Below are 27,248 nucleotides of genomic sequence, written 5' to 3'. Positions count from 1 at the left end.
TATCGGTCATTGATTCTCCTTTTGGCGGTCCGACTTCACAGACATCGGGGTCCTCGAGAATACGCTTGATCACCCCACAATAGCCTACGTGGAGGTCTAGACGCCCCAGCGTGAACTGGTAATAGCGTACACACACCGTGGGTTTCGAGTATGTGCTCGCAGTTCGCTGGAACCTGGGGAACGCTCACTCCCTCAGATACACTGGGCAGCAGTTGACAAGCTCACATCACCGTCTCACCCGTAAAATAAACCCAGCTCAAAAGTTATTGTCCATAACTGGAGAAGCTATTTACACTACGTCCAAAGAGAGGAGTGCGAACCCAAGCACATTATCCTATAACTTATAAACACATACTGAAGAGTGGTCTTTCGAGCGAACTTGGGATTGAACCAATTCATGCTATACCTCACTAAAGAAACACTAGTTCGATGCTTGGATATCACCAGTTGTTCCAACTCTGAATGTTCCCTTGAGCAACCCCAAACCAACCATTCATACTCACTTACTAAGTAGCTTAAGCTGTAGCTACATTCGTGGTGCTTCCTTTAAATAATTGAAACCCAAATATGAATCATTCAGTACCTAGCTAGTGGAGATACACTTCTAGTGGTAAAGGATACTGCTATAAGAATGCGAGAATCTGTCAACAACTACAGAGCACTCCGGGGCAAGTGTATAGTTCGACCAAACTACTCGAACACGGCCGAGTGGGGTAGTTCTGAATCGGCAGCCAACATAGGCAGCCTTACATTGGGGAAATAATGAATTCGGAGTATACTCCGACATCTCCGCGATGTAGGGATCACGTGCCCCACTCCTCGCGCATCTCAAGCCGCAGATAATTAGGATAAGATTCACGAAAGAGAGATATGGAGTAACCACAGTTGTATAGCGGGTATTGCTGAATAGTTAGGATGTTAAGTCAAGAGGAAGGGCAATTTACGGCCTCAGGCCGAAATGAGGTGATTCGAAAATTCCTCTCCGAGGGCCAGAATGGGCACAGGCCCGCTGTGGTCCGGCGAAAATTCCCCTCTTTCTGCCTCCCCCACACGGCGGCTGACTAACGGCTGCTTGCCCGCATCCGACCTTTATCGTTCTTGATTTCCGAACTCTTTCAAACAGTCATTGCCGTTTGCTCTAACTTGGTGCCGTGGCCCAAGTTAAATAGTGACTTACTCCCTTTACTTGCTCTCACCACAGACTTTCAACCCTTCTACCTTACTATCATGGCCGATGCCACCCAACCACAGGGCAACCATGCCCACCCGCCGCCTCCCGACCCCTCAACCCCAGCGGAGGAGTATGTTTTCCCGGAATATCGTTTGAAGCGTGTTATGGACGATGCAGAGAAGACGCCATTGCTGCTCGTGGCTTGTGGTTCATTCTCCCCTATCACGTTCTTACATTTGCGCATGTTCGAGATGGCGGCCGATTACGTCAAGCTGAGCACCGACTTCGAAATTGTTGGAGGATACCTTTCACCAGTCTCAGATGCCTATCGTAAGGCAGGTCTTGCAAGTGCTGAGCATAGGTGAGTTCTAATTTTTTTTTCCACTCCCACGTTTTTGGTTTGTTGGCATTTTATTGATTGCGCGCTACTTGGTAGGGTGTCGATGTGCCAGAGAGCCGTGGATGCGTCGGACTGGCTGATGGTGGACACATGGGAGCCGATGCACAAGGAGTACCAGCCAACTGCTATTGTATTGGACCATTTTGACTACGAGATCAACGCTATACGAAACGGAATTGACACTGGAAATGGCTCTCGGAAGCCGGTACAAGTTGTCTTGCTGGCTGGTGCTGATTTGGTGCACACCATGTCAACCCCTGGAGTATGGAGTGAAAAGGATCTTGATCATATTCTTGGACAGTATGGGGTATGTTTGGCAACAGCGGTCCGACCGAAATAGGATATGCGCTAACCCCTTGCTTAGACCTTCATCGTTGAGCGGAGCGGAACAGATATCGATGAGGCGCTCGCAGCATTGCAGCCTTGGAAAAAGAATATCCACGTCATTCAACAGCTCATCCAAAATGACGTTAGTAGCACGAAAATTCGCCTGTTCCTCAGGCGTGACATGAGCGTGCGCTATTTGATACCTGACCCCGTCATCGGGTACATTTATGAAAACAATCTATACATGGATGATGGCACAACGCAACCAGGTGCCGACAAGGGCAAGGCGAAAGAAGAATCGACGGCAGCGAATTAACGTTTTCCCAATCCATGCTGTTTAATTGTCCACTCACTCGACGGTTTGTCTGACGATTCATTTCGCGGATATTACGGAAACCGACTCCCGGGAAGTGCCACTCGTGTGGTATTATAAACACTCGCCGACTATACTGTTGTCTGCCTGTTGATTCCGAGATTATGTTCATGGGCTTGATTGTCTCATACAGTTTCTTTTTAACTGAGCAATTATGATAACGACACAATCCGGCTATGGTACCGGCCTCGTTCACTAATCCGCATGCGCGTGGCCAACAATTTTCTCCTGAGAACGAAGTTCAACTTGCCCATCCGGGTGCGCAAGGTGGATTTCAGGACAGTGCACTAAGACTACAAAGTTTTTGCTTCTCAAGAAATAGGCTTAAAGCTCACCCACCCCTCCTTTATTTCAATCACGGAGTTTTCACCGCTAATATACATCCGCCAACGACGGGTCATATATCACAACGGTTACTGGTACTTTTTGCTGGCGGTTATTTACTTATTTTGCGTTTCACTGAAGTTATACCCTTTTCAATGTTTATGTACCGACATTTAGAGCCCGGTAGAGCTAGACTTCGACCCGTCCGGCAAATGTATATACAGAGAGGGTCGGAATTTTGAATACAAGCTTGCCAAACAAGTACTATGTTTAATATTCAGCTTAGTCAATCCAACAGAATACAAATTGCATGACTACACGACTTTCACCAGGAATCTTAATTGAACTTTAATAAAAAAGAACCACAGATCTAACATTTGTCTTTATCATTCCACCTGAACATCTACGGTACAAGCTTGAACACTCTATCACAAAGCACAAAAGGTCAAATGTCATCCTCGGTTATAATGCATATTATGTAGCTGAAGTAGTTTGTTATTTGATATCACCATCTGCCGCACTTTTTATATCCTTTTGGTTTCAGTATACGGTGGAGCAAGGTTCCACCTGGCCCATATGGGCGAACTTGATGGAAGCATCCGCCAGAAGATCTTATCAAAGTAGCTATTCTAAAATCTGCCGGTCAGTAGATGGATAAACCTTAGATTATACTTACTGAAATCTGATGAGAAACAACTGTAAGGGATGCAGCTAAGTAAGTACTCATATAATGACTCCAGTAGTAGAAGGATTGGGGCCCCGGGCCGTCGGAATATACTTGTTAGGCATCGTTGCCAGTATGCAAATTCTCGGTTAGTTATTTCAGTTCTTAGTATAATTCCCTTTGCAAGCTTGGCTCAGTATTCTGGGGGTAGCTGTGTCTGAACTGTCCGGGTTTGTTCCGTGGTTTTGACCCATACAGCAATGCGTGATGGTATTCACCCAGAATAGCCTGTATATGATTTCGACCCATCCAGGGTCTATCCCGCCTATTTTGATCGTTTGCGCGATGTCTATGGGATGACACTTTTATAAAACCAGAGAACCAGAGTTCTGCGGCAGCTGTAACCAATTCCAGGGTGCGTCGGGTATAGCATCCGAATATATCTTCGCCTTTGTGAGAAATAACCCATATCTAAAGATGTTTCCTGAGTAAAAATGAACACCGACCATATATGAAATGAAAATTTCAGCCCTGGGGATGGTGCCACAGAAGTCCAACAAAAAGAACACCAGGGACGTAAGTGGACCTGCCCAAATGACAATGAATGAGAATATGTATATACACCGGATATCACACGCCCCATATTTTCGTCATCTAGAGGAAGAAGTCTAGACAACATCAGAGTTACCGCCAACGGTAGTTGTATAAGCAGATGAAGTTGTGAAACGAAACATGTAAAGAAGAAAGTATGTATAAACAGCATAACAAAGGTCATATACATCGTGACGCAAGAGGATAGATCGAGCTTATTAAGTAGACTGCACTCGCCCATCTTCCAGATAAAGTAAACCAGGCAGCTGGTAGAAACAGCACGACAGAACCAAACAAAAAGCAAAAGAGGCCAATGAATAATAAAACTGCAAGAGCACAATTCAGTTATTATCATCCCATAGATCTTGAACCTCCAACATGCCGAGAATGTCACTATGGTCCTGCCCTCGCACGACAGCGATTACTGGTCTGCCAACGTCGGGGGGAATAAGACCGCGTGCTTCCTGGACGGTACATTCATCCGATATCAGGTGCCAATGGTCGCTGGGTATCAGATCAGTAGAATCCAAATCGCTTAATGAGGTATCCATGTCGACATAGCCCCGGGAAAGAGAGCGAAGTTGCCGCGGAGGGATAATCACGGATGGGGAGACGAAGACCCACGACTTCGCATTCGGGTGTTGGATTGCTGTGAGGAGGATATCAAGGAGCTTGGTTTTCTGGGCTGCAGAGGAGACGGTGGGTATTTGATCGAAAGATGCGCTGATAAGACTGGAGATGGAGGGTGGCCTGGGTGACTCCGCTTGGTCTTCAGTAAAGGTGGGTATCTGCGGACGGACGGGGAGGAAGTCGGAAGGTGTGGAGTTGAATGAGCTTAATGAGACACTGGGCATGCTAATCGGGGTCGATGCGGTGGACGCGGCCCCGATTGAACCGCCGGGATGCAAACTTTTGAACACCTCCGCAGGGCCTCTTCCGGGGGAAGTATGTAGCCTGTTCGCGGTGGCTATAGCCAGGGCATCACCAAGCGAGAGGGCCACTGTTGTGGAGGATGTTGGAGCGGACACCCCCACTGAGGCCTCTTCGTCTTCATGGATGGGGGCTGGTAAAAGGATACCCATTTCGGAGGGCTGGAATGACAAGAGTGGGCATGTTGATGGGTGTAGGTGAGATGTGAGCGCAATGACCGTGACTGTCGAGGGTATATGAGGAAGTAGAAGGAGTAATTCTGGTGTTCGGCCGGAGAAGGAGATCAAGAGAAGAGTATCATTCTAGTCAGCTTGGTTAGCCGGGGTCAAATATCGTAGACCGGATGGCGGAGGTCTTACCGGTCGAACCATCCCCAGGTCACCGTGCAATGCCTCTGTTGGATGTAGAAACGTGCTGTAAATCCCCAAGCTGTTCATGGTAGCTTCCAGCTTCTGGGCAATTTTCCCACTTTTGCCCACCCCGCAACACACCAACTTGCCTCCATTGTGGACAGTACGAGCAATTTGATCTACTGCTCGGCTAAGATAATCCTGTGCTAGCTGATCTGTCTCATACAAACGCTCGAGATGCGCGAGAGCTGCACGCTCTGTAGATATCACATGGATGGCCGTGCTAACCGAAGCGGCATGCTTGGTAGGCGTCAAGACGCCGTCGGCAGGCTCAGGAGGGGTCATCGGGAGACATGCGAAGCCGTCCTGCATGGGGGCGCTGGAGGAGGGCATGGCGGCAGAGAGCGGAATTCGGTATCGCTGCTTGAGGTGCCCCATTGTCAAGATGACATTCTCCAAGACGGAGTGAAGAGGGAACCGTCAGCTCCCACGGGAGAAGACGTCAGAAAAGTCCTGAGATCTCGCGTCGGAGCGAAGACAGGAGTGGAGGAGGGGCAAAGGAGCTCCGAAAGACTATTCTAGGGAAGTGGAGAGATCAAACGGCGCGTTCGGATTCCTTGGGAGGCTTTCGGAGATAAAGAAATTTCCACGGCGCAACCACTGATTGATAATCGCAACAGGAAACACCAAAATAACTTTCAATGATCCTGCGAAGCATCTTTTCTCCCCAATCCGCGCGAATGGCCGATGCAGGTCAATGCAGGTGCATTCGGCTCAATGGAGGCAAATCACCTCATCGGAAGCGATTCTGATGAAGTCGATCGTTCTCGTCTCCCCCACTTCACGATAAATGACACGATCCGCGCGGGCCGGCGAGAACCCGGTGGGCAAGTAACATCGATAATGACAACCAGAAAATAATATACACTATCTATGCAAATACTAGTATACATGATCCCCCCGCATACGGCCCCGGCCTGGAGGGTCTATTAAGCCCGGGGTAGTGGTTTAATTCCCTTGTGGATAGCCGCAATTCCCCCTGTGAGGTTCTCGAAGCCTCGGCCGGGGATCATGAATCCAGCCTTCTGAATCATTCCCCGGAATTCTTCCTGGCTGGGAAACTGCTCAATACTCTCGACAAGATATTGGTAGCTCTCCCGGTCTCCCGCCACCAGCTGGCCGATCAAGGGGATGGCGCTGAAACTCCACTGCTTGTAAACCGTATTAAACAAGGCGTTGTCCACCTTGCTGAATTCCATGCACGCGAATACACCGCCCGGTTTCAACACACGATGTGCTTCCACAAGTGCTGCCTGCTTGTCGGTGAAGTTCCGGATGCCAAAAACCACAGTATACAAATCGACGGAGTTATCCGGTATTGAGGGCATATGCTCCGCATTACCCTGCATAAACGATAGCCGATTCGAGTTGTAGTACGGAGTCTGAATGCTGCGCTTTTTGCCCTCCGCCAGCATATCGGCGTTGATATCAGCGATTGTTACCCTCGTTTCGTTATCGTGGTTGATGTTTGTAGCGTGGTCTAGCATGCGGAACGCGATGTCGCCCGTACCGCCTGCAATGTCGAGGATGTTCCAACCTCGCCCGGCGGAATCGTTGTCGCGGGATGGAAGGGCAGATCCGGGGTTTAAAGAGCGAACGAAGTGGTCTTTCCATAGACGATGAATGCCCATTGACATGAGGTCGTTCATGGTATCGTATGATGAAGCAACAGAGCTAAACACAGCGCCAACTAAAGGAAGCACAAGCTCTAGTCAGCCGCGATTATACAGAAATAGATGCTTGGAATCTAGCAATTGAAACTTACCCATTGTCTCCTTCTTATCCTCTGGCACATTTGAGAAACCGAAGTGCGTCATTCGATCCTTCTCAGACTTGAACTCGGATTGGGTCCGTCGGGAGCAGGAGAAACAGCGGTATGAGGTTTCGCTCATGGCGAATCGTCGCCCGGTGGCGAGATTTAAACTCCTCCATAATGATCGGGAAGCCATAATGCTCTATTATGGGGGCAGCGAGTGGGAGGGATGGAGGGAAGCCTGTGACGGAGCGGAGGTCGAGACCGCAAGAATGTTCGCAGTTGCGGCGACGCGGTGGAAATTGTCTGCTGCCTCAGGCACACAAGATGCATCAGGCAACCATCCGCCCTGGCATAGTTCGCCAACACCATCAGCCACCGTGAATTGTCCCATTCTACGTTCATATGCCGTAAAGGGTTATTGAAGCTCCAGCCCGGTTATATTATGGTCTATACCCTCTTGAAGCAGCTTGACGCGGAGATCCGCCTACTTATCCCTGATACATATGCGGGGTTCTCCTGCTTTCGACTGTGATCGGCCTCCGCCAGCTCGGGGAATGGAGAAATAAATGCAACATTGAGCTGCACAAGCACAGTCATTCGTCACTCTTTTGTCCATCTTGATGCTCGGATCTGCCTGCAACCCCCTCACGTCTGTGGTCGGCTGGGTAAGTTCAGGCAATAAAACCCCTTTTTACCCCATATCCCTGGCGAAAGCTTGACACCCAGATGAAATTCCTGGAGTTTGGGACGCAAGCTGTTATTGCGTCTAGTGTAGCCTGGGACCGGCACATTATGGATTTGGGTACTGTAAACTGGAGTCTATCAGGCCCAGCCCTGAATACCACAGTGCCCGCCTCTATACCTTCCCATGTCCACTTGGACCTGTTTAATGCGGGAGTAATAGGTATGTGACCATTCAATCTGTTGAGACTTGGAATTCCTAACAATGAGTGCAGATGATCCGTAAGTGTTCCACATGTCGTGAGAATCAATTAGTTGCTCAACTATCTCCAAGCTATTATGGCTTGAATGAGATCAGCCTTCGCTGGATTGGCGAGTCAAACTGGACATACACAAGCGACCCTATATCTGATCTGTATGTACCCCCATTGTCATAAGTGCAAAGACCTAACAGTGATTAGATTGAGGGAATATGAGTCAACTTGGCTTGTATTTGACGGCCTAGACACGTTCGCAACCATCTCATTCTGTGGACATCATATCGCATCTACGAACAACCAGTTCCGCCAGTATGCGTTCGATGTTTCTTCGCCTCTGAAAGAGTGCAATGGGGACCCAATAATTAGCATAGATTTTGCGAGTGCACCGAAAACCGTCGACGCAATTGCCGCAGACCCAAGCTCACCGCAGTGGCCGGTCCAGCTAACATCTCAGTACCCGAACCGCTGGTTTATGCGCAAGCAGCAGTGCGATTTCGGTTGGGATTGGGGCCCAGCATTTGCTCCTGCTGGTCCTTGGAAACCGGCGTACTTGGTTCAACTCGAAAAGCCCGGTAATATTCACGTCCTAAATACAGACTTGGATATATACAGACAGGGCAGTATCAACCATCTCCCGCCTGATCAAAACAAGCCTTGGGTTGTGAACGCTAGTATCGATTTCATAGGCAATCCTCCAGCGGAGCCTCAATTATCCATCGAGATCAAAGATATTGAATCTGGTGAAGTACTAGCCAGTCAAACCGCTGAGGCTGTTAACGTTACCGAAACTTCGATAACAGGCGTAACAACTTTCGACGACCTTTCACCGAAACTCTGGTGGCCTTCAGGTCTCGGAGCTCAGAGTCTATATAATGTAACCATCACCGTCCACGACGGGTCGGAACAGACCGCACTTGTCAGCAAACGAACTGGTTTCCGGACAATATTCCTCAATCAGCGCAACATCACTGAGGGTCAACTGGCTCAAGGCATTGCTGATGGTGCGAATTGGCATTTTGAGATTAATGGGCAAGAATTCTATGCCAAAGGTTCTAATTTTATCCCGCCTGACACATTCTGGCCCCGGGTGACCAAAGAGAAGATGTCCCGGTTACTGGATGCCGCAGCTGCAGGTAACCAGAATATGCTCCGCATTTGGTCCTCTGGCGCATACCTCCCTGATTTCATTTATGACCTGGCAGATGAACGGGGGGTTTTGCTCTGGAGCGAATTCCAATTCAGCGACGCCATGTACCCGGTAGACGATGCCTTCCTCGATAACGTGGCCGAGGAAGTGGTTTATAACGTGCGACGAGTGAACCACCATCCATCCCTAGCCCTATGGGCCGGTGGAAATGAGATCGAGAGTCTGATGCTTCCACAAACCCAAGACGCAGACCCAGAGGGGTACCCTAAGTATGTCGCGGAGTACGAAAAACTATACATCAGTTTGATTCTGCCGCTGGTGTACCAAAATACCCGCTCCATCACGTACAGTCCCAGTAGCACCACAGAAGGATACATTAGTGTCAATCTTTCTGCTCCTGTACCCATGACCCAAAGATACGAGCAACTCGAACCCGGTTCCTACTACGGCGATACCGATTACTACAACTATGACACCAATGTCTCTTTCGACTACTCTATCTACCCTGTTGGGCGCTTTGCAAATGAGTTCGGATTCCATAGCATGCCCAGCTTACAGTCATGGCAGCAAGCTGTTGATCCTGACGACCTGCACTTCAACAGCACTACAGTCGTCACCCGGAACCGCCATTATCCCTCAGAAGGCTTCGGGGAGACGTACAATGCATCTCGCGGGATGGCCGAAATGACCCTGGGAGTGGAGCGCTACTACCCCATCCCAGAGAATGCAGACCCAGTTGCAAATTTCTCTGCTTGGTGTCACGCAACCCAGCTATTCCAAGCGGACTTCTATAAATCACAGATCCAGTTCTACCGAAGAGGAAGTGGGATGCCTGAAAGACAACTAGGATCTCTTTACTGGCAGCTAGAGGATATCTGGCAGGCACCTACGTGGGCCGGGATCGAATATGATGGTCGATGGAAGGTACTGCACTATGTTGCGCGTGATATATACAAACCAATCATTGTGTCTCCATTCTGGAATTACACCACGGGCAATTTCGAAGTTTATGTAACTTCCGATCTATGGGAATCTGCAACAGGAACTGTAAACCTTAACTGGTTGACTCTCTCTGGAGAACCGATTCCCAATAATGCCGGCACGCCGACAACCCTCGATTTTGCGGTTGGCGCCATCAATACAACCAGAGTCTACAGTACCAATATCAACGACCTGAACCTATCAAACCCGAAGGACTCCATCCTTGTCCTTTCCGTGTCCAGCGAAGCATCCCTCCCCAATTCCAACGAGCCAGCTTCACTAACCCACGAAAACCACTTCACCCCAGCGTTCCCGAAAGACCTGGCCCTGACCGACCCCGAGCTCGAACTTTCATACGATTCCGAGTCTGAGACATTCACGGTGGAGTCGAAATCAGGCGTGTCTCTCTATACCTGGCTCGACTACCCAGCCGGTTTGGTGGGATACTTCGACCACAACGCGTTTATCCTTGCCCCTGGTCAGAAGAAGGAAATCCGGTTTATAGTTCAGGAAGACCACTCGGATGGAGAATGGCAGCGGGAGGTTACTGTCCGCAGTCTCTGGGATCAAAAAGCTAGGGATTAGTTTAGTTTTATATGATTACCTAGCCAGCAGTTACATACGGTGGTGGCTAGCCCTAAATAGACGGGATCAGTGCCAATCAATCCCTGTTCGCTCGTTTATACTCAGCTCTTAATGGATAAGTTATTGCCAATAAGAGGATCCTAGGTAGTCATGCACAACAGTTTCATTTCCCGCTTAAGCATATTAGGTCATTGGGGCCATTTCCGAACCACGCAAACCAGGAGAAGGCCTAATGCTCGGGATCCACTCCGTATTAATGAAGATTAACCTAGATAGAGCATTGGTAAAAGGGAAATATTCGACGAATCTATTGTTGTTTGGGCTTGGCTTCTGGTTGGGGCTATTTCTCACTAACATTGCACGATAATAGAAGCAGTAATGAGAATTTGCTCTAGTCTAAATGCTTTGAACTATATTTCCTGCACCATAACCTACCTTTCCAGCAGCACAGGGTTTTGCACCACGGGGTAATTAGGAAAATTAGGCTTATAAACCCTCTGACACCGACCATTATACTCCCCCGTCGTACTCATCACAGTCTCCCCCTCACGCCGCGGCACACCAAACTGCGCCAGAGGCCCATCAACAGGCCTCGCCCTCTCCCAGCCAGGCCCAGCAGAAGGATCCCGAATCCACGCAACAAACCAGTCATTCATGTAATCCGCCAACCGCTGCTGCGCATCGGTCACGCCACTCAGCTGCGAGAAGCACTCATTACCGCCGTGGAAAAAGGGGACTTCGCTACCGTGGGATGGCCCGATGCCGGGCATACCCAGTACATTCGAGTAGTTTCCGAACCAGCGGTAGATCCAGGTGGGTTGGATCGCGGCGCGGAGGTCGAGGAGGGAGTCGGTGGCGCAGATGAAGCGGGCGTCGCCGTATGAAGCACCGCTCATTGAGGAGATGGATGTATAGTCGGCTTTGTTATACGCGGCTAGAAGCTCGGACTCCGACACGAATGCCAGGTCTGCATCAAAGGTGCGGATCCAGGAGGTGAAGTTCTTGTTTTCGGCGCTATAGACGTATCCAAAGATAGCGCCCTCCTGGTCTGAGTTGCCGACGATAAGGGGTAGGGATTTCGGATACTGCCCGTTGACGAAGCGGTCGGTGTAGTTGTTGAAGCGGGTGATGTTGTCAACTGTTGGCGCGAACCAAGTGTTGGAGGTTGAGTTGAAGTAGCTGGTTTGGAAGTCGTACATGTCTGCTGCGCGAAGGCAGTCCAGCGTGTAATTTTCGGCTGTGCAGTCTAGCGATACCCCAGAATCCAGCATGCCCTCTACTACCTGCTTCAGTGCGACGCCTGCAGGTGCGTAGGCGGGACCTGACTGCGCATTAGCGGACATCTCGATGGCGCCGGCCAGGAAAGTCTGCGGGTGAGTCCAGAGGTAGTGGTCGACATGCACTGCGCCGGAGGAGTGGCCACCCAGAACAATATGAGATTTGTTACCACCAAAGGCTGTCCCTTTGGTTAGCCATATTCGCCAGACTCGGAGGGATGCTTGCCTTCGATGTTATTGTAAACCCACTCCAGAGCCAACTCCACATCCAGGATCCCAAAATTCTGGGACTCGCCCTGCAGCTCAGGTGCATTAGGCGAGGCATAGATACTTTCGCGGTAATTGAAGTTGACATAGATCACGTCCTTGCGTGCGAAATTATAGCCTTGCCACTGGGCATTGCTACTTCCCCCAGTGACCATAGCACCGCCATAGATATAGACGAAGACCGGCAGATTAGCCTTGGTGTCACTAATTGGAGTCCAAATGTTCAGGCTCAGGCAATCTTCACTCTGGGCAGTGATTGTCGTGCCGGACATTACCTGGGCACAGGATGGGCCATAGGTCCCTGCATCGAATCCCCCTCCGTGAAATGCCTCGATCGGCTTGGGGGCCTTCCAGCGATTTTCTCCAGCAGTGCTCTGGGCAAATGGGAGGCCGAGGAATACGTTGGTATTATTCTGCACAAAACCATTGATGACACCCTGCTCAATGGCGACGTTTGGGGAAACATTGCCTGGATAGGATGCGCCAGCATCTGCAGCTAAGCTGGTTGCACCCAGCAGCACCACTGCCAGCTTGCGGTGAAAGAAGCGCATGGTGACGAATGGTGAGAAGGGATGAATATTAGATAACAGCGCACAGCACGCATTTATTTAAGAAACAGCTAAGGCACTAGGCCCAGTTCATCTCGGAAACACGCCGTTGTGGAGCAGATCCAGATCGTCCGGCAACGGGCTTCAGCTCCCGATAAATTGTGAAAATCTTTGACAGGTATAAACTGTAATATCACAGCAGACAATATCTGCCAGTTAATCCTCGAGTCTTGGGAGTCTGTACTGTACAATTGTTGGGGGACCATAATGTCGCTACACCACGTACAGAAAGGAATGATGGCTCTTAATTGCTGGAACTTTACTATCTTCTGCATACTTTCTCGTTGCCTTTCTATTCTTATCCCTGATAAAAAAAAAATCGAAGATCATTCCAAAGCCTCTGTGATTATCGTAATAAACAACCGATGATTCCCAGAATCTCACTCTATGTATAGTTCTAGTGTCTGAGGCCATTTGGACTCATTTGAGATTCTCACTTTGGTAACACAATTCTTTTATCTTGTCTTACTTTATAATGCTCCAGGATGATAAGCCGCTGCTCTGAATTACATCGCTGCAGGGTTTCAACGACCAACCACGAGCATTTATTCTGGGGGATATCAGAGCCACTCTTCCCGTTCTTATCCCTGCCGCTGTATAAATCAAGAAAGTCATTCTGAGCCTGGTAGTAAATCACCATCTTCGCCGTGATGTCGCGTGCTATCCCGGTGTTCACAGCTGATGCCATCCCCAGGTACTGGAGCATCATGGCCACAGGTAAGTAGTAGTATCCGGATGTCCCTAGGGAAACTGTACCCTACGCTTCCCCGACAGTGCTCGGACACGATCGTGTCGCAGCTCTGCATTAGCTGCAGCGCTACCAGCTCATCTGTCATGACTGCGAAAATGCCAGAATACGCGGGGTGGTCTGTAAAGTGCGCCTTGAGCAGAGAGAATCCAAGCAGGATGGCAAGGGAGGCGTCGAATACGGCCTCTCCTGCTGTACTTTGGATGGTATGCACCCTGGAACTAGGTGGAAACCAGGAGCAACCAGGTGAGGCGAGTCGCTCCTTCCAGTTGAAGTGGTCGTTCTTTCCTGGTACAGCGGTATAAGCTTTGATTTGTCGGGAAGGAACGACCGAAGGTAAACATGACAGATTTGGAAAGAGTGACTTTGAATGAATGGGGAAGGAACGATGCATCCCCGCCTCGTATTATGCCTCTGCCTGCTTGAAGCGCCGCCGGTTACTGTTACCTTTGGCCAGCCAAGCTAGAATATGAAGCAGGACAGCTTCATTTCGTATGCAACCATTCAGTCCAACGGCACACACTCATCAATCAGGCGCGAAACTGACTCATCATATGGGTCCCTTTGATACCGTGTATACCTCATGAACAACTCCTCTGGTCCCCTATTCCATTTGGAAGCATCATGTGGGCCAAGTAAGAATGGTTGATCGCGCGGTCGAAAGACGGCATAGTGATGGATTCGGGCTTCCTCGGGGATCTCTGTCACCTCGATCTCATCTCCCTTAGTGTCATCGTGTGATACAGTAGGGTTCTGTGCTCTTTGCCGAAGTATGCTCCTGCTCAGCGCCTCTTCCTGCTCGATGATCTTTCCCGCAAGCACCAGTCCAGTTGCGCACTTGTAGAATCCTTGCACTGGCGGCGACCGGCGCAGGAGTTCGAGCGCCCTTCGCCGCAGGGTAGAATCATGGCATTCAATGGCCGTCCAGAAGAGAGGTAACCCAACACCAAGTTCAAACGTGAAGGCAGGCTGGGTGCCATCTGTACTTGCCGAATTATCGAGTGCAATGGCCGCTTGTTCGACAACGAGGCGGAAGCTCGGAAGGTGAGCATCGTAAGCGGATTTACTGCGCTCCAGACAATTTGACGCTATCATAGACAACGTGGTGTGGTACATGATAAGCAAGGCATGGATTGAAGGATTCCAGTTCATCGCTGGTGGGCTTGTGCTCGGCAACATTTGTGTCAAGTCATTGTAAGCACAGTGCCAGCGCCTAAGGGCATCCTGGAGTCTACATTTCTTCGCTATGAGCTCAGGGGTGATTTGCGCTTCAAGGCCGATGAATGGGTTGCTTCCTGATTCCCTTTCCAGAATTTGGACCTGGGCCGACAGTGGTATGAGCGCATCTCGAGCGGAACCCAGCGATGTAAAATTGTACGCGTCTCCATTCTTGATATCGCTGAACAGGTCACATATCGATGTCCCTGAAATCGACAAAGCAGCTGACCCGAGGCGCATAAACAGAGGGACGAGAGTACTTTCAAGTAGAGTAGCCTGCAAACAGGAGGCCTTCGCACGTAAGTCGAGTATAAGCTTGATTCCCTGGTTATAGAGCTGCAGTGCCTCTTCCACATGGCCTTGCAGCGTCTCTATACATACAAATAGCGCACAGCTAATCAAAGCAACTTGGCCATCGACACTACCGCGGTCAATCTGGGACCGGACCTTCGACAGCGAGCGCGAGTACCAGCGCAGGGCCTCGCTCTGTTTTGCGTTGATCCCAGCAGATCTTTCATATCGCAGGCTTAGGAATGCGAAATCGAGACACATGTGGGGGTATTCAAACAGAGTACTGATTGCGTTCACAGCATCCCAGATGGCAGGCTCAGAACGACAGGCCCGGGGCACGACACAGACCCAAAAGTCCTGGTCAAGCCCTCCACCTAGGAACGGGGCAGCACGCTCAAAATAATAAGCGAAGGCACGACGCTCTCGCCATACGGTATTTGGAGATGTTGAGATGGGGAGATTGAGGATAGACCTGGTTGATGCGGCCGCGGCATAGGAATCGTTCGTAGAAGTGGCGTATTCGCATTTGTATTTGCTCGCGAGGCACCGGCGACAGCTAGGCTTTTCTTCTCCGCATTTTATTTTCCGAATCTTGCATGCTTTGCAGCCTCGTCGGGACTTGAGAGGGCCGATGTGGTCAGGGGAACGTAGTCGGGGTGAAAGCAACATGGCGATGTTATGGAACGTGGGGGGTCATTCTGGGTGCAAATGTGTGAGAATCAACCACTGGCGGGGTCAACAAGTAGCAATTCAATAAGCCCAGCAAAATTAAAAGTATCGCAGGTTGCAATCGACCTTGAGAAATACGGCTGAGGAACTAATGGAGAATGGAGACGGCGGCTCCACTTGGCCAACGGACCCTAACTGCTATTTATATTCCAGCCAATTTACCAGCTGAGCACAGGCAGAATTCCTAATTTCATCAATAATGCAAGCCCTAATTATCCCATGGTTCCTGTAAACGCCCACCGAAACTCCAGCCCATCCCATCCAAACAAAAGAAACCATAAATACATCGGCATGCAAAATACATAACAATTTTAATCGAATCCAAATACCCCATCCATCCCATCGAGTAGTAGAAGACACCCTAGTAATCCATCTTGGAGTAAACCCCCGATCCAACCGGCGTCTCAATATCTGGCCGTGACCGTGCATCTCGCGCCATCCAGCTTAACTGTTTCAGTCGGAACTCCCGCATATACCGTCTCTGGTCGTCGGTCATTTCCTTGGGTTCTCCCTGGCCGTTGAAGCCGTTTGTAGCGAGCGAGTGGATGGAGTAGCCGATGAGGACGCTGACGACGCAGCCGACAATGACGAGAAGGATTATGACTTCTTTTGCGAGGGCCATTGTTGTTTATATTGTTTCTATCGACGGGCGAGTGTTAATAAGGAGATTCAGAGGCCAAATCCGACAGCCGGGTAGGAAGGAAGTAGGGACATGGCACTCACTGTAGTTTAAACGAATGGACGACTTTACACAAGCCAAAAATGAGAGACAGGCAGAATAACCAAGGAGGAATACGGTAGATAGAAATATTTATGTAGAAGAAACAGTATTTGCAGAGATTGCAGAGGCCACCCTTATAAGAACCCAAGACCAGCCAAATCTAAATAAAGATCCTTCAAAATTAACCCATCCTACTGACAATTCCGAGTCTTCTTTCCTCTTCCTCTCACTCTATTTCTCTCCACCACCAGCTGAAACGGCGTTCTTGATGCATCCCCTGGAGAGGGTCCCCAGGGCTGTTTCCAGGGCCATATACTTCCCAAAGCGGGATAGCGCAGAATGGCATGACGTCATTTGCGAGCGGGCGAATCGCAACACGCGATAACTGAACAAAATCCGGCGCTAATTTTGAGTGTGGGCGAATCAGAGAAGGATCCGAGCTGGGGCTTGCGCTGTCGGTTCTGGCCATGCTTACTCTGACTATGGTAGGTTCATTCTTCCCACTCCGTAATTCCATTGCGAAGGTAGTTTCGGTTGCGCTGGGGATGCTGGCTGCTGAACCTGCAGCTGCGTGGTTTTGGATCGCGTGATTCGTGGCTTGGGCTTTTCCCCCTGAATTTGAATTTGGTTTGAATTCCTTGGGTTCCTGCTCTAGTTCCTGTCTTAGTTAATTGAGATTTTTCAGGAACCCACGTGTTTCTGCCTGTGCTCCAGGTGCTGTTAAAATGGATCTACGAGGCTGCACGGTTTGGGTTGTGTGGAAGTCATAAATCGTTCTCTATTTCAAGCTATCGTCTATGTCTGCGCTGTTATACTGACATCAAAGCTTTATTGAAAGTAACCGGGGAACAACCAGTTAATCCGCTCGCTCGCCTCGGGAGACCAGTGTGTCTGCGGGGTGCTGATGCCGAATTTGACGGATCCAGCATACTGCTTCGCCTGGACAAGGTCTGAGTTGTGCTCGGCTGCCAGCTCGTCAAGAACAGCGGTGACAAAGTGCTTCGCGTTCACGGCGTTGGCCTTCATGTTGCCCATCACCATCTCGACGGTGACGTCCTCGGTAGACTCGTGCCAGCAGTCATAGTCGGTGGACATGCAGATCATCTGGTATGCGATTTCAGCCTCGCGGGCGAGCTTGGCCTCGGGCAGGGCCGACATGTTGATTACAGAACCGCCCCATGAGCGGTAGAGCTTGCTCTCTGCGCGGGTGGAGAATTGAGGTCCCTCTAGACACAAAGGTTAGTAACATATAGGAGTGCTAGCAATAAGGACGCGTACCCATGCAGACAAGAGTGCCACGGTCGTGCAGCGTCACGCCCTCTCCCTCCAAGCTGTGACCGCAAGCCCGCACCACCTTAGCAACGCCCTCGTCAAAGGGATCACCGAAGGGGACGTGGCCGACGACACCTCCCTCGAAGAATGTGAAGGGTCGGATACCCTTGGTGCGGTCGATGACCTGGTCTGGGACGACGAAATCGCGGGGCTTGATCTCCTCCTGCAAGCTACCGACAGCAGAGAAAGCGATGATGGTGCGTACACCGATGGAGCGAAGGGCGGCAATGTTAGCGCGCGCGGGCACCTCATGAGGGGCGATCTGGTGGTGAGATCCGTGGCGGCTAAGGAACGCAACAGCAACGGTCTTGTCCTTGACAGTGTGGTGCAGGATGGTGATCGGAGAGGAGGGGTTGCCCCATGGTGTTGAGATGTTGAGCGAGGCAGCCTGGGTAAATCCGGGGAGTTCACGCAGACCTGTGCCACCGATGACGGCGATACGAACGGGCTCTATAGCATCCAACAGTGTCAGCTCGTTCTTAGAAGAGGGTCCCCGCGGAGGCTAACCGTCGTAGGTGTTGGGAAGATCAGCCATTCTTGCGGCGAGTTGTTTAGGCGATTCTATTCTTCTCAGGGGGCGTCGAGAAATAGAAGACAGATAACGAGAGGAAAAGGAGCGAAAGAAAGAGCGAAGCAGCATCCACCGAGGAGTCAATGCCAATTAACAGCGCGTGAAGTCGCAATTTCAGGCCAAGGAAGAAAATGTTCAGCGGCGGGGTCGACGGCCCCTCAGTCCCGATTGGGCCCAAAAGATCACCCACGTGCGTCCTCAGGCACCAGCCGGGCCTCGACCGTCAACAACTTCGAAGTCTTGAAGCCTGGTTACGCGACTTTGGATTTTAATTAAACTTCATTGTTCTGCTTATTGCACTCTATTCTGCTGGCCGCCACTCATAATGATGCGCCCCCTTGCCCACTGGCCCCGGGTCTTCCCCAGGCACTCCAGGCAGGTTGTACCCATGCGCTCCAAAGAAGTCCATCTGCGCTTCCATGAACTTGGTCGGCAAGGTTAGTCCTGCTTCGTACTTGACGTATTCTAAAGTCGCAGAGATAGCCGGGAGATAATGGTCTGAGTCGATGGCGGCAATGGTGATCTCTTTCAGCGAGCTGTATGTCCGCTGCAACTCCGCCGCTACCTTGTCGATATATTTCATATTCGTCAACTCCTTGTTGTTCGAAAGAATCGGCTGCAGGATATCTGCAATGCCCTCGGATCGGATAATGCATCCTGCACGCCATATTTGCAGGCACTTCCCAAGGTCGATATTCCAGCCCTCGTCTTCTGAGGCGCGAGCGATCATCTCGAGACCTTGACAAAAGCTTGCTAGAAATGAGGCATACACTGCACGACGCAGTTGCTCCCTGAACGCCTCAAAGTTCTTCATACCTCGAATAGGGGTGGGAGTTGGAATTTTGAGCTTCTTCGCCACTTCAAGTCTCTCCGCCCGGTTCCCGCTTGAGATTCGCATATAGTGTGCTGTAGCAAGCGTTGGTGCAGAGACATGTCGAGCAGCAGACTCCATAATCGACCAGTATGGCGTTCCCTCCGTGTTATCGTCGTCCTGCACCACCTTGTCCAAGACATCGTCAAGCACGTACCCATTGTCTCCCACTCCTTGACCTTTGCCGTCGCCTTTTGGTGTCTTCTTCACGCGCAGTAAGTCGGCTCCGATTTCGAGCAGAAAGTTGTTTCGCAGTTCTCCTTTGCTATTCCATTCGGCGAAGATGTCGGCAATTTCCTCGTATCCAATCTCTCTGCCATAGTAGAGAATAGACCACGCCTCGGCAACAGCTGAAAGCATCCCGCCTTCAATTCCATTATGGACCATTTTCACGAAATGCCCTGATCCACCAGGCCCAATTCTGGTCACACAAGGAAGGCCTGTCTTTGAATCCTTCGCAGAATAGAGCTCCAAAAGAGGCATGACAAGATCAAGCGCCTCTTTATCCCCGCCAGGCGATAGACTGGGACCCCGTCGAGCAGACTGATAACCACCAGACACACCCAAGCCAATCCAGCTAACCCCAATCTCCTGACACTCCTTCTGTCTCCTCTCCGTACGACGATAGTTCTCATTCCCACCGTCAAGGATAATATCGCCCTTTTGCAGATCGCCCTTGATCGTCTTCAGAACAGAATCCGCGGGATCACCATGCGTGATCGAGAAGAGGAATATCTTCCGCTCGCCCTGTCCTTCCAGGCTTTTCGTGAATTTGCCGATATCGTAGAAACCCTCGATCCTGCCCCCGTTCTTGAAGTTGGTGTGCTTGCTCGATTCAAGCAGTTGATCTACATTCTCGTGCTTCACGTCCCAGATGGAGACGTCGAGCCCAAGCTCCGAGAAGGCAAAGGCCATCATGGAGCCCATATTCCCGGAGCCGACGATCCCAATCCGCTTGAATTTCTGGACTATTTCTTGCTGCGACGGCATTTTGTGGAATATTCAGTTATTCGCGAAGAAGGTAACGTTGATGGTTTGCAGATGTAGCTTCAGGACCGTAGGATACTTCGGCAGCCTTAAAAAAAAAAAAGCTAGGTCCAAATTACATCATTCGCACGCAGCTAATCATTGCAAACAATTAGTAGCTAGAATTATATTGTTCTCACGTCAAGGTGAGGCGAACACAAGCTTCGACAAGACCTGTTGCTCAAGGTCATCGTTACATCATACCGCTGCGTCCGATCTATAAACACTACTTCCTTGCATACACCGTGTACACCGAATATCCCACTTTATAGTACAAATAACATAATAATAAACCAGCGATCCAACAAAAAAACCACTATCCAAAATGCCAAACCCAACCATCCCACTCTCCTACGCAACCTGCTCCCTCGGCAGCACAGACACGCCCCTCCCCTCCAAACTATCCGCCATCAGCAGCGCCGGCTTCACAGGAATCGAACTCGCCTTCCCAGACCTCCTCTCCTACACCTCAAGCCTCCCCAACAACAAAACCAAATCCATCTCACCCACATCCTACCCCGAGCTCAGAGCCGCCGCGTCAGAGCTCGCAACGCTATGCAAAGCCCACAACCTATCCATAATGATGCTCCAGCCCTTCTCTAATTTCGAGGGCTGGCCGCGCGGGTCGTCCGAGAGGGAGGACGCATTCTCACGCGCAAAGGGCTGGATTGGGATTATGGAGGCTGCGGGCACGGATATGTTGCAGGTGGGATCGACTGATACGCCGGTGGACAGGTTATCGGGTTCCGCGTCGCTGCGGGGGGATATTATAGAGGATCTGAGGGAGCTGGCGGGGTTGTTAGATGAGAAGGGTATGCGTCTTGCGTACGAGAACTGGTGCTGGTCTTCGCATGCACCGGGCTGGAGGGATGTTTGGGAGATTGTTCGTGAGGTGGATAGGGAGAATGTTGGGCTTTGTCTGGATACGTTCCAGTCTGGGGGTGGGGAGTGGGGGGATCCGACGACGGGTTCTGGACGGGTTGGGGGTGTGAGTCCGGGGTCTGTGGGGGAGAAGGAATTGAGTGCCCGGTTTGAGGAGAGTATGGCGGAGTTGGCGAGGACGGTGCCAAGGGAGAAGATCTATTTGCTGCAAGTGTCTGATGCGTATATGCCTGTTGCTCCGGGGTCTGAGTCTTCGACGAAGACGACGAAGCCGTTGGATGCGGGCGTTGTTGATGGGACGGCGCCGAGAGGGCGGTGGAGTCATGATTATAGACCTATGCCGTATGATGGGGGGTATTTGCCTATTGAGACTGTGGGGACCGCGGTGCTGAAGACGGGGTTTAGGGGGTGGTTTTCTATGGAGATTTTTGATGGTGGCGAGGATGGAAGTGGGAAAGAGTATGAGCTGGGGGAGTTTGCGGGGAGGGCAAGGGTTAGTATGGGGAAGTTTATTGAGAAGTGTGAGACAGAGGTTTAAATGATGTATAGATAGTATATTGATATAAGATACCTAATGCGATCATGACTTTTTCGTCAAGTAGTAGGAAAATACAAACGCCAGATTATATGCAATTTGAAGCCAAACATGACATACGTAACAAAGGGGGAATAGTAAACGACCTGCTAAAAGACGCCTGTAGCAACCTACTCGTTGCTGGGGTAGGTAACCTTGTACGTCGGGACGAACTCCTCCTTGATCGAGCGCAAGCTAACAAAGCGGGAGAGCAGGTTGCCGCTACCGGCCTTGTCGTTCGTACCACTGGCACGCGCACCACCGAAAGGCTGCTGGCCAACAACAGCACCGGTGCTCTTGCAGTTGATGTAGAAGTTACCAGCGGCGTTGCGGAGGGCTTCATTCGCCACGTCAAGGGCCTCGCGGTCCTGAGAGAACACGGAGCCAGTCAGGCCATATTCACCGGTCTGGTCGATCTTCTCGGCGATACGAGCGAAGTCAGCCTCGGTGGCATCGTTGTAGGTGTGGATGACGATGACGGGGCCGAAGAGCTCGCGAGTGAGAAGGGGGTGGTCGGCGTTGGACGTGCGGTAGACGGTGGGCTGGATGTACCAGCCCTTGGAAGAGTCATAGGTGCCTCCAGCAACCAGCTCAAGCTCGGGGTCGTTCTTGGCTTCGTCGATGACCTTGCTAAGCTTGTTGAAAGATGCCTCGTGGATAACGGGGCCGCAGAAGTTAGAGAACTCAGAAGGAGGGCCGACCTTCAAGTTCTTGGTCTCAGTAGCGACCTGCTCCACGAACTCATCGGCGATAGAGGCAGCCACGTATGCGCGCGAGGTGGCACTGCACTTCTGGCCCTGGAATTCGAATGCGCCACGAACAGTCTGGACAGCAGCGTTGCGCACGTCGGCCGACTTGTGAATAAGGTGGAAGTTCTTGCCGCCGGTTTCTCCAACAATGCGCGGGTAGCTGCGGTACTTGCCAGAGGCAACCCCATTGGAGATCTGGCCATACAGGCTGCGGAAAACGTTGGTGCTACCGGTGAAGTGGAGAGCCGCGAAGTCGGGGTGGTCAAGAACAGTCTTGGTCACCTCTTCGGCCTCACCAGGAACAAACTGGATAACGTTCTTGGGCAGACCTGCCTCGAGCAGGATCTGGTGGACGAGCCAGTTGGACGCAATGGCAGATGGGGAAGGCTTCCAGAGGACAACGTTACCCATCAGCGCAGGAGCACCAGCCAAATTACCACCAATGGCGGTAAAGTTGAACGGGCTGATAGCGTAAACGAAGCCCTCTAGAGGGCGGTATTCAACGCGGCTGTTCCTGTTAGCATTCACGTTCGTTTTTATCAAGTATTACGTCATGATAAACTTACTTCCAGACACCAGGCGCATTGTGCACGGGCTGCTGCGCATACAGATCTTCAGCATACTTGACACCAAAGCGGAAGAAGTCAATCAGCTCCGCTGCGGAGTCGATCTCTGCCTGCCAGGCATTCTTGCCCTGGCCGTGCATAGTGAGGGCCATCACATCGTAGCGGTACTTTGTGGAGATCAAGTCGGCCGCCTTGAGGAAAACGCTGGCGCGATCAGCGAACGGAGTGGAGGCCCATGACTTGCGAGCTTCGAGAGCAGACGCGATGGCCGCCTCAACGTCCTTGGCGCTTGCGTTGGAGTAAGTTGCCACCGGACCGTGAGAGGCGGGGTTCGATTGTGTGAATGATTCAGAAGCATTGACCTAGTGTCATTAGTTCTTGCTCCCTTTCAACATGACAGCTGTGGCGACATCGTTTCTTACCTCCTTTCCGGCGATAACTAGAGGAACGTTTAGAGGAGCATTTTGTTGCGAGCGAGCCAAAGCATCCTGGAGAGCTTTCCGGTCAGGAGAACCAGGAGCGTAGTGTTTCTGTCATCATGTAATTAGTAAAGTCGATTTAAAGCAGCCACGGATGTTCTCACGTTTGGTTCGTTGTCGATGCGAGGAACCTTGAAGGTGGCGTACGAGGCCGTCTTCGTACGGGACAAGGCGGAGGCGACAGTAGTTCTGGCGGCAGGGAGACCCCTCGCCCGGAGAAGCAGCGACGATTGCATTATGTATCTCTCTTTTCGTGGAATGACTGTGAGGTTGAAAGAGAAGAGGTTGAAAAGGTGAGGTGAGGAGAGCAAACACGACGGTATGCACGCATGCGGGGAAGCTCCCGTGATTTTAAAGCTGCCGGTTACCACCGGTGTCGCAGGGCCTGTTTTTGCACCAATCGCATATTTGGAGACGGTCAGAATATTCAGCCGTCTTTTCCATGGGAAACTTTGCCCCGCAACTGTAATACAACTCGTGAGTCGTCTTTGCCGGTGAGTCTCAGTCGGGAATCTGCAGTGCATACCGGGGTGCTCCCGGTGGGACTGACCGGGCCGGATCTCCAGTGACACTCGGGCCACCGCCACATTCTTTATTGTTTTGTATACAGTAATCCGGATGGGCATCCGATACAATTAATCCTTGGCTGCTGTCATGCCTGTCGATATCGGATTCTTCAAAAGGTCATCTTTGGTTTGTTTCGCGTTCCTGTACGGGTGAGACGAGATACAAGTGCATCCCATGTAAAGCGGGCAGACTCCAGATTGAGTAAACGGTCTAATTATCATTACACCATGAGATAAGGTTATATTTACTGATGGGATTGTTGTGCGACATGCTAATCCTATTGGCTTCCGGTGTTTTAAGCATTTCAGCGGCGATATGGGCCCGGGCTTCGCAGTGTCCAATTTGGGTAAACAGGCAGGACTGTATGCCCACCTGGGTGCATAGGGAGCCCGAGACTCAAAGAGAGTTCTCGCTTCGGGCCAGCGATCGGACGAGCTTCGGCGAAATCGCCAGCGATGATGTGATAATATGACAGAGTCGTAATATGATAAGGCTGACGCTGGGGACAGTACTGCGTCAAATTCGACGTAGGCACTTACTCGCAGCTGTCCTTGCACGGTGGCAAATAACAACAAATACTGAGGGGGCATTCGTGCTTCTGTACAACGCTTCCCATGATTCGGTATATATTGACTCTGGAATCCTCTCCGCAAAACTGATCGCAATGGAGATAAATGATCCCTACAACAATCTGCCACTAAACAAAAGCTTGGCATTTGATCAGTGTTCTGCGAAACTGATTGGATCAGGATGGGAGATCAGCCAGATAGCGTGCTTGTGTGGACTGCCGGTCGGAGATTCACCGACAAAAAGTCGACATGGAACTTTGAAGGAAGAAATCTGATCCCCACCGAGCAAGGCTATCAGCAAACCAGAGACAGGGGATAACTTAGATAAGACGGGGTGCAGGTCGCCTCCCACTCCAGCAACCGGCCCGGTCAGCAAACTCCATCCGGTGGAGTCTGAGGGCACCGGGCCGTGCGCCGGCGCTGCCTGCAATGCTCACATCAAACCAGCCTGCATCGAATCCAAGATCACAACTGCCGGTCCATGCTATGCAGAAAGCCCTGTTTTGATTGCTTTCCCTCTGGATGGGTCCCCAGGGAGGAAAAAAAAAAAATCTTTTACTCATAGAAACTCGACAATCATGGCCATTCCGGGAGAGCACGACCCATCTTCCCCATCGCGTGAAAGATTCTCCAGCTTAGCAAATCCGTAGATCTGGCACAGGCGCTCACCGGCTCCTTGCAGGGTTGGAAGGGCACGCGGACGGGATCTTGATTGTGTAACAGCTTGCCGGTTCACAGGGCGGCTTGTACCGGCTAATGTCACCTGAACCGTATCTACTTCCCACCTGTCGCCATAACACATATTACTCTTCACCACCTTCAATAGACTTCAAATATTCTTAGTTATATTCATCTTCCAGAGTTACCTCCCATATCTACACTTATTCTTTTCACAAAAACACCTACCCCTCCTTGCAGCCACAACCAAGATGAAGGCCGCCACCTCTCGCCCTTCGGTGCGGGCACTGTGCAGCTTCCCTCCGCCGTCTTCTTATCAGACTGCAAGATTCGTTAGTCGCACAAGCAATGCGAAGTCATCTATCGCAGCTGAGACCACCAACGGCCTCTGGCATCAGGATCCCCAGTCTCCCAAGAAGGCACCGGCCTCGCCACTCGCGAAGCTGCCACTTTCTTCCGTCCTCCGTTCACTACTGATTCTCTCCGTCTCCTCATCCTCTGTGCTTTTGAAGCCATGCATCTATACCCTTTCGGCTCTCGCGCATCCTAAGACGGCTCTCCTAGATGTTGCGAAGAACCCCTTCTTGAACTTGCTCGTCAAGCACACTCTATACAAGCAGTTCAACGCCGGCGAAAACAAGCTTGAAGTCCAGCGCTCTATCAACGCAATCAAGCACTTGGGATACCGCGGAGTACTCCTCGGTTACGCCCGTGAAGTCCTAGTGGGCGAGTCTAACGCCGACCCCCGCGATGAGAAGGCCAGCCGACAGGAGATCCAGATGTGGATGGACGGCACACTCCAGACCGTAGACATGGCTCAGGAAGGCGACTTTGTGGCCCTGAAGTGAGTTTCTGCCCCTCTATTCTCGAATAAAGACCTTAGCTAACCATAAAAAAAAAGGTTCACTGGAATGGGCGTTCAAGCACTCGAGTACCTCCAGAAGCAGGCCGCTCCCTCGGCTTTCATGGATGAATCCATCAAGCAAATTTGCGACCTCGCCATCTCACGCAATGTGCGGTTGCTCGTGGACGCAGAGGAGCAGGCCGTGCAGCCAGGAATTGAAGAGTGGACTATGAGATACCAGAAGTACTGCAACTCGCGCACTCCTGGCCGTGCTGTCTTCTACAACACTTACCAGGCATATCTGTGCTCCACCCCCGCCACGCTCGCCAGACATCTCGAAATGTCTCGCCAGGAAGGCTACACGTTGGGTGTCAAGCTCGTCCGTGGCGCTTACTTGAAGACCGAACCCCGACACCTGATCTGGGCTAAGAAAGAAGAAACCGATGAATGCTATGATGGCGTCGTTGAGGCTCTTCTTACCCGTCGCTACAATAACATGCTGAAGTCCGCTTCTGCTGAACACGCCACTGAGCTCCCACCTGTCAATGTCATCATCGCCACGCACAACCGGGATTCTGTCCGCAAGGCACACGCTCTTCGTCTCCAGCAGGCCAGCCAGGGCCAGAACTCCAATGTGGATCTCAGCTACGCTCAACTGCAGGGAATGGCCGACGAGATCAGCTGCGAGCTGCTACAGGGTTTCCAGAGCGCCGAGGTCGAAACCGCCAAGGCCCAGCCCACTGAATCCCCCAACGTGTATAAGCTTCTTACCTGGGGCTCCGTCAAGGAGTGCATGGGTTTCTTGCTCCGCCGGGCTGTGGAGAATACTGAGGCTGTTGGACGCACAAAGGAATCCCAGGAGGCGATGTTCAGCGAACTCAAGCGAAGGGCTCGTCTCGCCTTTCGTTCCAGCAACTAAGTTAAGAGAAATCGGTTTACTTTGTTTGATTTTGTCCTGGTATAGTTCAGGGCTTGAGCGGCGTCGGTGGTGATTCTCTAGATTTACGGAATGCATTAGATAGCGTCAGCATTGCAACTTATGATAATGACATGAACATTTTTTTACCTTCGCATAATCCTA

General features: G+C 51.1%; 12 protein-coding genes across 12 annotated transcripts; 4 read left to right on the top strand and 8 right to left on the bottom strand.

Annotated features, from left to right (window-relative positions):
* Nucleotides 1-1,227: 1,227 nt before the first annotated feature.
* ASPVEDRAFT_79855 (nicotinamide/nicotinic acid mononucleotide adenylyltransferase) lies at nucleotides 1,228-2,214 on the top strand (the record flags this gene model as incomplete). Its single annotated transcript, XM_040816774.1, has 3 exons — nucleotides 1,228-1,532; nucleotides 1,608-1,878; nucleotides 1,936-2,214. 3 exons carry the CDS (start codon nucleotides 1,228-1,230, stop codon nucleotides 2,212-2,214), a joined length of 855 nt encoding a protein of 284 aa, XP_040663955.1.
* A 1,977-nt stretch (nucleotides 2,215-4,191) lies between these two features.
* On the bottom strand, nucleotides 4,192-5,568 carry ASPVEDRAFT_125587 (uncharacterized protein; the record flags this gene model as incomplete). Its single annotated transcript, XM_040806284.1, has 2 exons — nucleotides 4,192-5,082; nucleotides 5,140-5,568. 2 exons carry the CDS (start codon nucleotides 5,566-5,568, stop codon nucleotides 4,192-4,194), a joined length of 1,320 nt encoding a protein of 439 aa, XP_040663954.1.
* A 551-nt stretch (nucleotides 5,569-6,119) lies between these two features.
* On the bottom strand, nucleotides 6,120-6,959 carry ASPVEDRAFT_37636 (class I SAM-dependent methyltransferase; the record flags this gene model as incomplete). Its single annotated transcript, XM_040811529.1, has 2 exons — nucleotides 6,120-6,880; nucleotides 6,956-6,959. 2 exons carry the CDS (start codon nucleotides 6,957-6,959, stop codon nucleotides 6,120-6,122), a joined length of 765 nt encoding a protein of 254 aa, XP_040663953.1.
* A 347-nt stretch (nucleotides 6,960-7,306) lies between these two features.
* On the top strand, nucleotides 7,307-10,773 carry ASPVEDRAFT_37634 (beta-mannosidase mndA). Its single transcript, XM_040811528.1, has 4 exons — nucleotides 7,307-7,850; nucleotides 7,903-7,909; nucleotides 7,962-8,042; nucleotides 8,089-10,773. Exons 1-4 carry the CDS (start codon nucleotides 7,673-7,675, stop codon nucleotides 10,598-10,600), a joined length of 2,778 nt encoding a protein of 925 aa, XP_040663952.1. The 5' UTR covers nucleotides 7,307-7,672; the 3' UTR covers nucleotides 10,601-10,773.
* Nucleotides 10,774-10,862: 89 nt separating this feature from the next.
* ASPVEDRAFT_147448 (uncharacterized protein) lies at nucleotides 10,863-12,704 on the bottom strand. Its single transcript, XM_040808120.1, has 2 exons — nucleotides 12,104-12,704; nucleotides 10,863-12,056 (listed from the first exon to the last, which is right to left on the bottom strand). The coding sequence occupies exons 1-2, from the start codon at nucleotides 12,693-12,695 to the stop codon at nucleotides 11,032-11,034; spliced, it is 1,617 nt and encodes a 538-aa protein (XP_040663951.1). The 5' UTR covers nucleotides 12,696-12,704; the 3' UTR covers nucleotides 10,863-11,031.
* Nucleotides 12,705-14,004: 1,300 nt separating this feature from the next.
* On the bottom strand, nucleotides 14,005-15,678 carry ASPVEDRAFT_79849 (Zn(II)2Cys6 transcription factor domain-containing protein; the record flags this gene model as incomplete). The annotated part of the gene is made up of 1 exon (XM_040816773.1): nucleotides 14,005-15,678. The coding sequence occupies one exon, from the start codon at nucleotides 15,676-15,678 to the stop codon at nucleotides 14,005-14,007; it is 1,674 nt and encodes a 557-aa protein (XP_040663950.1).
* Nucleotides 15,679-16,079: 401 nt separating this feature from the next.
* ASPVEDRAFT_37631 (uncharacterized protein) lies at nucleotides 16,080-16,525 on the bottom strand. Its single transcript, XM_040811527.1, has 2 exons — nucleotides 16,462-16,525; nucleotides 16,080-16,377 (listed from the first exon to the last, which is right to left on the bottom strand). Exon 2 carries the CDS (start codon nucleotides 16,358-16,360, stop codon nucleotides 16,100-16,102), a length of 261 nt encoding a protein of 86 aa, XP_040663949.1. The 5' UTR covers nucleotides 16,361-16,377; nucleotides 16,462-16,525; the 3' UTR covers nucleotides 16,080-16,099.
* Nucleotides 16,526-17,287: 762 nt separating this feature from the next.
* ASPVEDRAFT_49977 (6-phosphogluconate dehydrogenase, decarboxylating) lies at nucleotides 17,288-20,223 on the bottom strand (the record flags this gene model as incomplete). Its single annotated transcript, XM_040814243.1, has 3 exons — nucleotides 17,288-17,685; nucleotides 17,738-18,239; nucleotides 18,709-20,223. The coding sequence occupies 3 exons, from the start codon at nucleotides 20,221-20,223 to the stop codon at nucleotides 17,288-17,290; spliced, it is 2,415 nt and encodes an 804-aa protein (XP_040663948.1).
* A 361-nt stretch (nucleotides 20,224-20,584) lies between these two features.
* ASPVEDRAFT_124562 (sugar phosphate isomerase/epimerase family protein) lies at nucleotides 20,585-21,679 on the top strand (the record flags this gene model as incomplete). The annotated part of the gene is made up of 1 exon (XM_040806191.1): nucleotides 20,585-21,679. The coding sequence occupies one exon, from the start codon at nucleotides 20,585-20,587 to the stop codon at nucleotides 21,677-21,679; it is 1,095 nt and encodes a 364-aa protein (XP_040663947.1).
* A 167-nt stretch (nucleotides 21,680-21,846) lies between these two features.
* prnC (delta-1-pyrroline-5-carboxylate dehydrogenase prnC) lies at nucleotides 21,847-23,745 on the bottom strand (the record flags this gene model as incomplete). The annotated part of the gene is made up of 4 exons (XM_040806169.1): nucleotides 21,847-22,972; nucleotides 23,031-23,392; nucleotides 23,453-23,560; nucleotides 23,614-23,745. The coding sequence occupies 4 exons, from the start codon at nucleotides 23,743-23,745 to the stop codon at nucleotides 21,847-21,849; spliced, it is 1,728 nt and encodes a 575-aa protein (XP_040663946.1).
* Nucleotides 23,746-24,075: 330 nt separating this feature from the next.
* On the bottom strand, nucleotides 24,076-25,183 carry ASPVEDRAFT_448538 (uncharacterized protein). Its single transcript, XM_040813154.1, has one exon. The coding sequence runs from the start codon at nucleotides 24,790-24,792 to the stop codon at nucleotides 24,145-24,147; it is 648 nt and encodes a 215-aa protein (XP_040663945.1). The 5' UTR covers nucleotides 24,793-25,183; the 3' UTR covers nucleotides 24,076-24,144.
* On the top strand, nucleotides 25,100-27,239 carry ASPVEDRAFT_185498 (proline dehydrogenase family protein). Its single transcript, XM_040808952.1, has 2 exons — nucleotides 25,100-26,167; nucleotides 26,225-27,239. Exons 1-2 carry the CDS (start codon nucleotides 25,575-25,577, stop codon nucleotides 27,084-27,086), a joined length of 1,455 nt encoding a protein of 484 aa, XP_040663944.1. The 5' UTR covers nucleotides 25,100-25,574; the 3' UTR covers nucleotides 27,087-27,239.
* The last annotated feature ends 9 nt before the right edge of the window (nucleotides 27,240-27,248 follow it).

Source organism: Aspergillus versicolor (assembly GCF_001890125.1).
Source record: "Aspergillus versicolor CBS 583.65 unplaced genomic scaffold ASPVEscaffold_2, whole genome shotgun sequence".
Lineage (NCBI taxonomy): Eukaryota > Fungi > Ascomycota > Eurotiomycetes > Eurotiales > Aspergillaceae > Aspergillus > Aspergillus versicolor.
This window is presented reverse-complemented; position numbering and strand designations above follow the sequence as displayed.

Excerpts from the sequence above, each read along its gene's own strand:
- ASPVEDRAFT_37634 (XM_040811528.1), top strand. The coding sequence starts at position 7,673 with ATGAAATTCCTGGAGTTTGGGACGCAAGCTGTTATTGCGTCTAGTGTA. Across the intron at positions 8,043-8,088 it reads AGCGACCCTATATCTGATCT|ATTGAGGGAATATGAGTCAA; the intron begins GTATGTACCCCC and ends AACAGTGATTAG.
- ASPVEDRAFT_147448 (XM_040808120.1), bottom strand. The coding sequence starts at position 12,695 with ATGCGCTTCTTTCACCGCAAGCTGGCAGTGGTGCTGCTGGGTGCAACC. Across the intron at positions 12,057-12,103 it reads GGTTTACAATAACATCGAAG|CCTTTGGTGGTAACAAATCT; the intron begins GCAAGCATCCCT and ends CCAAAGGGACAG.
- ASPVEDRAFT_37631 (XM_040811527.1), bottom strand. The coding sequence starts at position 16,360 with ATGGCCCTCGCAAAAGAAGTCATAATCCTTCTCGTCATTGTCGGCTGC.
- ASPVEDRAFT_448538 (XM_040813154.1), bottom strand. The coding sequence starts at position 24,792 with ATGCCAAGCTTTTGTTTAGTGGCAGATTGTTGTAGGGATCATTTATCT.
- ASPVEDRAFT_185498 (XM_040808952.1), top strand. The coding sequence starts at position 25,575 with ATGAAGGCCGCCACCTCTCGCCCTTCGGTGCGGGCACTGTGCAGCTTC. Across the intron at positions 26,168-26,224 it reads GGCGACTTTGTGGCCCTGAA|GTTCACTGGAATGGGCGTTC; the intron begins GTGAGTTTCTGC and ends ATAAAAAAAAAG.